At 44.0% G+C, this 8,734-nt stretch overlaps 1 protein-coding gene across 1 annotated transcript; it reads left to right on the top strand.

Annotated features, from left to right (window-relative positions):
* Window positions 1-232: 232 nt before the first annotated feature.
* ppargc1b (peroxisome proliferator-activated receptor gamma, coactivator 1 beta) lies at window positions 233-7,247 on the top strand (the record flags this gene model as incomplete). Its single annotated transcript, XM_034205942.1, is given in 5 exon segments — window positions 233-854; window positions 2,292-2,349; window positions 2,672-2,790; window positions 4,875-5,002; window positions 6,746-7,247. Coding segments are annotated over 5 exon segments (1,019 nt in total), but the record flags the coding sequence as incomplete, so codon positions are not given.
* Between the last annotated feature and the right edge of the window lie 1,487 nt (window positions 7,248-8,734).

Below are 8,734 nucleotides of genomic sequence, written 5' to 3'. Positions count from 1 at the left end.
TAATGTGCGTCATATCAATCCGCAGAAAGAAGTCTGGACAATTGAACGTCAGCTGCAGCCAAAATCAACAAATCAGTTGTTCTTAATGACCGGCTCTCTGCGTATGATCGCTCAGTAAATCTGTATATAAACCTGTGAAACACAGCCTATGTGCAGGACTATTTCTTGTCAGGATGCAGTTTGTTTTAAATGATTATATGATCATTTGACTCATGTTGTACCTCCTCCGCAGGTCTCACCCCTCCCACCACCCCGCCTCACAAACCAGTGGAGGATGAGCTCTTCAAACCTTCAGAGGCAGGAAAACCCAGCGATGTTGTCGGCGTTTCCACGAAGGCTTCCTCGTCCTGGTTTTCTCGCGCTCACCCTCCACGGAAGCTTCTGGAACAAACGGAGCTTTACGCCCAGTTGCGGCGCATGGGTCAGGCGGGCGCCAACGAATCCTACCGGACCTTCGGAGATCACGACTACTGCGCGCTGAGCCTCGGGGAGAGCAGGAAACGCAGCGCCGACATGTTGGGCGCCATGTTACAGGCGCAAAGTGGGGGAATGGATGGTAGCAAAGCACCGAAAAATGTAGACGATCAGGGGTCGAGGGAGAGAGAGAGGGAGAGAGAGGAAGTGATGGTGGCGTCACAGATAGCAGAATTGCTGGAGCAGCAGATCACGACCACCACGACCAAAACGACGAGGAAGTTGGTGATTTCTTCGTTGCCGCCGCCCTCTCACTGCCAGTCGGCGACCGCTACGCCGCCGGTGTCCGAGGAGGAGGCGGAGAGATCGTCTGCATCTCGCTCGCCATCACCCACAATGCACCTGTGTCCCGACTCCCCCGCCAGCAAGACAGACTCCAGGTGAGACAGAACACGATAACATGCTTTATTGTCAGATCAACATGTTTCTTGCATCACAGCAGCTCCATTTTCAACTTCAACAAGGACACATATTAAGACACGATACAAGGAATAGACATTTACCATAACATGACGATCACTGAAGAGAAAGCATGCTCAGTTTCAGCTGCAACTCTGTATTTCATTTGAGGATTAACTCGTGCACAAAGGAGTACTTCAGTCAGTCAAGTGGGACCCTGTTCCTCTGCTTTGATAAAGATTCATATCCTCTGTTCAGGAACTGGTCGGAGTTAGAGATGATGTTGATATGTTGTTACGGTCGGCTGGTTCATACAGTCTCTCACAGACCTACCACATTCGAGCAGATTTCCAACTGGTTGAGCAGTTTTGACTTTAAAGCTGTGGACAAACACTTGTACCGTGGAGGAAGAGGAGGGAGGGGTCAAGAAGATGTCAAACTGAGAGAGGCAGGTCTCTCATAGACACTTGCAAATTCACAAGTGGGGTATTTACTGACCTATTTTATGTCGTAGAACAAAACATTAAAATCTCTTCAGCTTGTATTAACCACAGACAGGCTAACAACCAAAAACACATTCTGAGAAACCATTGACTTCCAGACCAGGCATTTTATACACTCTAATCCAAGAACCACTCTTGTGTAATTGTCTTGGCATATTGTGGCACATATGGGAAGCCAACTGCTCACAACACAGGGTCTACAATCTGTCTGTAGCTGTGAACAAAGGCCAGTTAGAAGAACCGTGTGTTTGCAGAATGGATTAAACTCTACGTCTTATATTATATATCGACGCACCAACTCATAGAGACAAGTAAACAAAGGCTTTACTCTACATGCAGACATCTTTGGTTGTAAATGCGCCACAAGTCAAAGCATCAAACGCTGATCAGGAAAAGATAGCATTGCAGCAACACGACCAACTTCAAACGCCTTTGATGGTGTTTACTTTAAACAATATTGACTTATACCTGAGATTTGCTCTGCTCTTTTGCCCAGACCTCTGTATGCAAGGCAAGGCAAGTTTATTTAAATAGCACCTTTCAACACAAGGCAATTCAAAGTGCAGAGAGAATGTAGAGTGAAGTGAAGGTGATGCATTCAGTGGGTAAGAAATCGTTCTTGAGCCAAACCTTGTACATGTTTCAAAGACTGTACTGTGAATCAGGTCAGTGTTCATTCTGCCCTTGATACAGTGAGTTGACTTTCCACAGAATCAGGTCAGTGTTCGTATGATTTCTGTACCTGGCAGACAAAGGGAGGGGATGAAGCAGTGAGAGGTGTTGCAGTGTTGCAGTCAGAGGGAGGAAGTGTCAGATTTTGCCGCAGTTCACCTGTTCCCTCCTGTCTGACATTTCAGCTTCACCTTCTGTCCTTTTCTCACTAACGCCTCTCTTTCTCTCTCGTTCACTTCTTAGTGAGAACTCGGAGATCTGTCCCGACGACAAGCAGAGGAACAAAGCCAAGTCTGACGAGGTACAGAGAACAAACAAACCTTCACACACTCAGCAGAATGGGAGAAGTACTCAGATCTTGTACTTGTAGTAAAAGTAGAAGTACTCAGATCTTGTACACCTCTGCTCCTCAGTAGCCTTAAGACTTTAAAACGACACAAAGCATGCAAACATGATTTTAGGTCATGCTTATGCAAACTGATATTCAGATGCATGCTGCAGCAGGGAGGGGAAGTAAAGTGTTGTCCGTCCTGCAATCATTTCCCATGTCTGTCCTCCTGCTCTGCATTGTCCTATTTTTTAATGTATGTCCCTGACTGTTGCCATGGTTTCCCTGTTTCCAGGACAACTGCCAGGTGTTCTACATCCACAACCTGCCAACCAGCGTGACCCAGAACATGCTGCGGAAACGCTTCCAGGTTTTCGGAAAACCCGAGGACTGCAAAGTCATCATCTGCAACGAGTGAGTGTGATCCTGATTCCTCCTTCTGTAAATACATCCTTTATAGTCAGAGGGAGGTGTGGTGCTCATGATGATGTCCCATTGTTATTAACTCATACTAGACTGAGTGCTTTTATCTTCAGTAGACTGGGCTACTTTAATATAAGTTGACAAATATGACACGTGGGGTTCCTCAAGGCTCCCTCCTGGGGCCTCTTCTCTTTCACATCTACATACTACCACTGGCTCAGATGATGAAAAATAACAAAACAAGTCGGCCTACTATCACCTTGAGAATATATTGAGGATTAAAAGACTAATGTCACAGCAGCATTTGTAAAAAAGTGTCCATGCTTTTATCTTCAGCAGACTGGATTACTGCAATGGTGTCTTTACAGGTCTCACTAAAACATAGGAAGCTGCAGCTGATTCAGAACGCCGCTGCTAACACTTAGAACGTGCAGTCCAGTTCTGAGGTCTTTACACTGGCTTCCTGTCGGAGTCAGCTGGTTTATAAAGCACTGAATGGTTTATTCTGATCTCCTGCTAAATGAGGAACCATCCAGAACTCTCAAGTCTTCTGGGACTGCTTTCTGTCCCCAGAACCAGAACTAAACATGGAGGAGTTCAGTTATTATGCTCCATACATCTGGAACAAACTCCCAGAAACCTGCAGGTCCTTTTAAATCCAGGCTATATAGCTATTCATATCTCACACTGCACTGTAACTTTTATTTTTTATTATCTTTGCTTTGTAATGATGTTTTTAAAGGCCATTTTATTATGTGTCTCCTCTTAATGCTCTTAATGTCTTTCATTTCTGTAAAGCACTTTTAAATGCCTTGTGTTGAAAGGTGCTATATTTGTCCACGGGGTCTTAAAAAGTATTACAAGTTGATGAATCAATTTATCGAAAATGAAGGCTATTAAAAAGTATTAAACAGCATTTTCCAAGGTTTTACATTATCTTGTTTTCAATAAGTATATGAATGGTCCAGAGAGGTTGTATTCTACAGTCTGCCTGAATGTAATCATTGCGTAGGTGTGTAGTGTGATTCTGTGTCGTTTATTGATGGCATCCCGTTGGGTTTGACGTCATCTGAACAGGACATCGCACGCTCACTGCTTGATAGCGCGAAGGTCCGTTTACGCCGGTTGTTAAACATCGTTATGGGGAAATGCAAGTCTGCGTTCAAATGGTTGGAAGATAAGGAGGAAGGACAATCAATACTGTATATAGTCAATGTGAGGTAAAGTGTGTCGCCAAGGTAACCGGTTAGAACTCCAAGTGGCGATGAGGTCTTAAAATGTATGGAAAGGGTCTTTAAAAAGATCTTAAAAGGAATTACATGTGACTTCAGGATTCCTGCATAGACCCTGATATACCTGCCTTACCTATACTGAGTGCTTGAAAAATTAAGCTTTTTAAATGAACTGTAAAAAAAAGCAACTCATCAGCAATGCCGGTCTCAATCCCCAGAAGTAATCCGGCAACCTGTTGGTTTAAGGATGAGTCGCAATCGTTCTTCTTTTAAAAGAAAGGGCTATTGCCCTTGACCGAGTCACGTCTCCTGGGACTTGTACTGTCTCTGCCCACTGATAAAGGGTCAATAACAAAGGACAAATTTCCCCAGAGACATTAATTAAATATGACTTTTAAACAAAGAAATGGTGTCTTGTTTTGTTGCAGACATTCTTCCTTTTACGCATCCTTTAAAATGCTGAAATAGACTTGATGTAGTAAATACAAATCAGGCATCAGTCCAGGGACATACTGGATCCAATAGGCGACGTATGTGGATTCATTTCCTCTGTATTTCAATCCAATTATCCTCTCAATGTGTGCGTTGAATGAAAGGATGCATATGATTCATTGAGCGTTCTCCATCTTTACTGATGCCAGGACGTACGCTTTCATCCTCTCCAAAGCAAACTGTCTTTATCTAAATGTGTGTGTGTGTGTGTGTGTGTGTGTGTGTGTGTGTGTGTGTGTGTGTGTGTGTGTGTGTGTGTGTGTGTGTGTGTGTGTGTGTGTGTGTGTGTGTGTGTGTGTGTGTGTGTGTGTGTGTGTGTGTGTGTGTGTGTGTGTGTGTGTGTGTTTGCAGGGAGCGCTGTGGGGTGATAAAGCTCCGTCAGGCGGGGGTTCAGAAGCAGTGGAGGGAACGAGAGCCAGTTTTCCAGAACGCTCCTGCAGGTGTGAGGCTGCTGACGAGGAAACGCTACATAGATCTTGGTAATAAACACACCCTGACACTTATACTGCAAACTACCAGCGTGGAAATAAAGCTTGATGGTATTGTGGCTCGGCATGTGTTTGCAATAGGTAGATGAATACTTTATATACTGTATCTACAGTAGATAAGACATATATCATTTAGAATACACGCTGTAAAATGGTCGTGTTCTAAGTTATTCGTTGCTAGGCCTTTTTGTCACATGATAGATTTTGGATTTGTGAGCAACATTTCAGAGGGAAACTAGTTCTAGGAGTTCCTTCAACTAGAGCTTAACTGGGTTTTCTTCCATCAGAAAACAGGACATATTGTCGGATGTATATACCGATAAGTCAAGAATCGTGCCAGTTTACTGGACCTGTGTGAAATTCTAATTTCTACTCAAGAAAGAGTACCATTTTACAATAAGACTACCCTTATAAAGGATTCATAAAGGGTTTATAATTAGGTCATTAATTAGGTTGTAAACACTTTATTAATCATTAAGAGCCATTTATAAACCAGTTTTCATACATCAACACAGGCTCACTATTTGGCAAGATGACTAAGCCTTATATTGGCTACTTAGCGAGAATCAAGTCAGTGAGCAACAGACACCAAGGATGCTGGCTGATGAAGAAGACAAAGTAAGCTAGGTAGCCAATATAAGGCTTAGCAGTACAGATCATAGACTGTATATATAAAGGTACAGATACATGTGGGCTCACTATTTGGCAAGCAACCGGTCACAGTCGCCCTGTTTATCTCATGTCTTGTAAAAGCTTGTTAATGATTTATAAAGTGTTCACAACCTAATTAATAAATGAATTCCAAACTATTCGTAAACTCTTTATAAGGGTGGTCTTCTTGTAAAGTGGTACCCAAGAAAGATTGATTGGAACTGATCAACTTGGAAATGTGACAACCAATGCAAACATGGATTTAAAAGGCGATATTTACGATGTTGGTTAAGCAAATACCACGATTAAGTTAGAAATATCAAAAACACAACTTGGACTTTGACTCCTTGACTTTGACTCTTTAGACTTTGACTCCTTGGACTTTGACTCCTTGGCTTTGACTCCTTGGACTTTGACTCCTTGACTTTGACTCCTTGGACTTTGACTCCTTGGACTTTGACTCCGACTCCTTAGACTTTGACTCCTTAGACTTTGACTCAGACTCCTTAGACTTTGACTCCTTAGGCTTTGACTCAGACTCCTTAGACGTTGACTCCTTAGACTTTGTCCCTTAGACTTTGACTCCTTGACTTTGACTCCTTGACTCCGACTCCTTAGACTTTGACTCCTTAGACTTTGACTCAGACTCCTTAGACTTTGACTCCTTAGACTTTGACTCAGACTCCTTAGACTTTGACTCTTTAGACTTTGTCCCTTAGACTTTGACTCCTTGACTTTGACTCCTTGACTCCCCTTGACTCAGACTCCTTAGACTTTGACTCTTTAGACTTGGTCCCTTAGACTTTGACTCCTTGACTCAGACTCCTTAGACTTTGACTCAGACTCCTTAGACTTTGACTCTTTAGACTTGGTCCCTCAGACTTTGACTCCTTAGACTTTGACTCTTTAGACTTTGTCCCTTAGACTTTGACTCCTTGGACTTTGACTCCTTGACTCCGACTCCTTAGACTTTGACTCAGACTCCTTAGACTTTGACTCTTTAGACTTGGTCCCTTAGACTTTGACTCCTTGGACTTTTTGACTCCTTGTATTTGACCATATCTTTGTTTCTGTGTGTTGCAGACGAGGCAGGCCCGGGCCCCGTGAAGAGCAAGTACGATGCACTGGACTTTGACACTCTGCTGAAGGAGGCCCAGAAGTCCTTGCACCGCTGACAGCGCCCCCTCCTGGCAGCCTTAGTGAACTACACCCTCTACTACAGGGCCCTCAGAAAGGCCCATTAGTACCCCCATGCAAGGCAACCTCGCAAAATGTTTACATTTTTACCATTGGAATAAAGTAGTGATAAGGACTTCATTGTTTTTTTTTTGTTTTTTTTTCTTTCACCGGAGGATATATTGCTTAAAAACGAGGAATCCACCGGAGAGCAAAAGGACTTACAACAGTACAACGAGTACGAACGATAATGATACAGCTGTTTGCTGAAAATAACCGTCTGTTGGTGACTTCAGAGGACCTCTGTAGCAAAACCTTGCTATTCCTGCGTTGGTCGTCGTGGTGTGTGTGTTTCTGCGTGTGCGTGTTATTCGTTCTGTTCGTTTTGTAATAAAAAAAGATAAAACCTCCCCTTTTCCGGTTACGGGTAGCGAAGCTGCAACCTGCAAGCTGCAACCTGCAAGCTGCAACCTGCAAGCTGCATGCTGCAACCTGCAACCTGCAAGCTGCATGCTGCAACCTGCAAGCTGCAACCTGCAAGCTGCAAGCTGCAACCTGCAACCTGCAACCTGCAAGCTGCAACCTGCAACCTGCAAGCTGCAACCTGCAACCTGCAAGCTGCAACCTGCAAGCTGCAACCTGCAACCTGCAACCTGCAAGCTGCAAGCTGCAACCTGCAACCTGCAAGCTGCAACCTGCAAGCTGCAACCTGCAAGCTGCATGCTGCAACCTGCAACCTGCAAGCTGCATGCTGCAACCTGCAAGCTGCAACCTGCAAGCTGCAAGCTGCAACCTGCAACCTGCAAGCTGCAACCTGCAACCTGCAAGCTGCAACCTGCAACCTGCAAGCTGCAACCTGCAAGCTGCAACCTGCAAGCTGCAAGCTGCAACCTGCAACCTGCAAGCTGCAACCTGCAAGCTGCAAGCTGCAACCTGCAACCTGCAACCTGCAACCTGCAAGCTGCAAGCTGCAACCTGCAACCTGCAACCTGCAACCTGCAACCTGCAACCTGCAACCTACAACCTGCAAGCTGCAACCTGCAAGCTGCAGCTACAGCTTCAGGCTGTTAACCAGAACAAAAAAAAACCTGCTTTGTTTTAGCGAAGAATTGTGGATGTTATAAATTCTAAAATCTATTGTGTGTGTGTTATGGACAAAGAATATATAAAAAAACATTTAACGTAATCATTTGATGACTGATACAAGTTTACAAATCTAAAATGAAGAAGAAGAAACTCATGTTTTTTTTTCTTTTTTGTAATTGTAGTGCTTCCTTGATTTGATCTATGCACTGTACGGAGGGAAACGCCTCCTCCACGTTCCCTGTTTGACTCGAACTCTGCCATGCTTTAGGTTTCTGCTACTGGCTGCTGCAGGCTCTGTTTGGTAGGCGTTTCATACATTAGGACCCTGACTATGACCTGGAAAAAGATGTACCTTTATATTTATTCCAACCCATGCAACCACGGATTGGAAAGGCAATATTTACTGCATTTGTTGAGCAAATCCCAAGTTAGAAAACACAATTTGACAGGTGTTTCATGGGTTGCTTCCAGGTACGTTTTTTCCACATCTGGAGGGGTCTTGATGTACCTTGTATAGGGTCCCACTGAACATGTGTCCTCTGAAGGATGCAGCCTAATGACACCCACAGCCAATGCAACACTTACTGTTTACATTTGGACTGCAGCAAGCAGGACAATAATGGGGAAATGAAGATGGTAGCCATAGAATACTTTATATCATACTTTGTTATGAATCCATCACAGCTGCACTTTGTCCAGATCCTCCCAGTCCAACCTCCGTTACAGTCATTCAACTATTGTTAATGTCCTGGTGACATTAGTGCATTGTGCATTGGGTTTCTAAGTTTAAAGGGGATCAAGACCACTTCC

Source organism: Gymnodraco acuticeps, unplaced genomic scaffold (assembly GCF_902827175.1).
Source record: "Gymnodraco acuticeps unplaced genomic scaffold, fGymAcu1.1, whole genome shotgun sequence".
Classification (NCBI taxonomy): domain Eukaryota; kingdom Metazoa; phylum Chordata; class Actinopteri; order Perciformes; family Bathydraconidae; genus Gymnodraco; species Gymnodraco acuticeps.
This window is presented reverse-complemented; position numbering and strand designations above follow the sequence as displayed.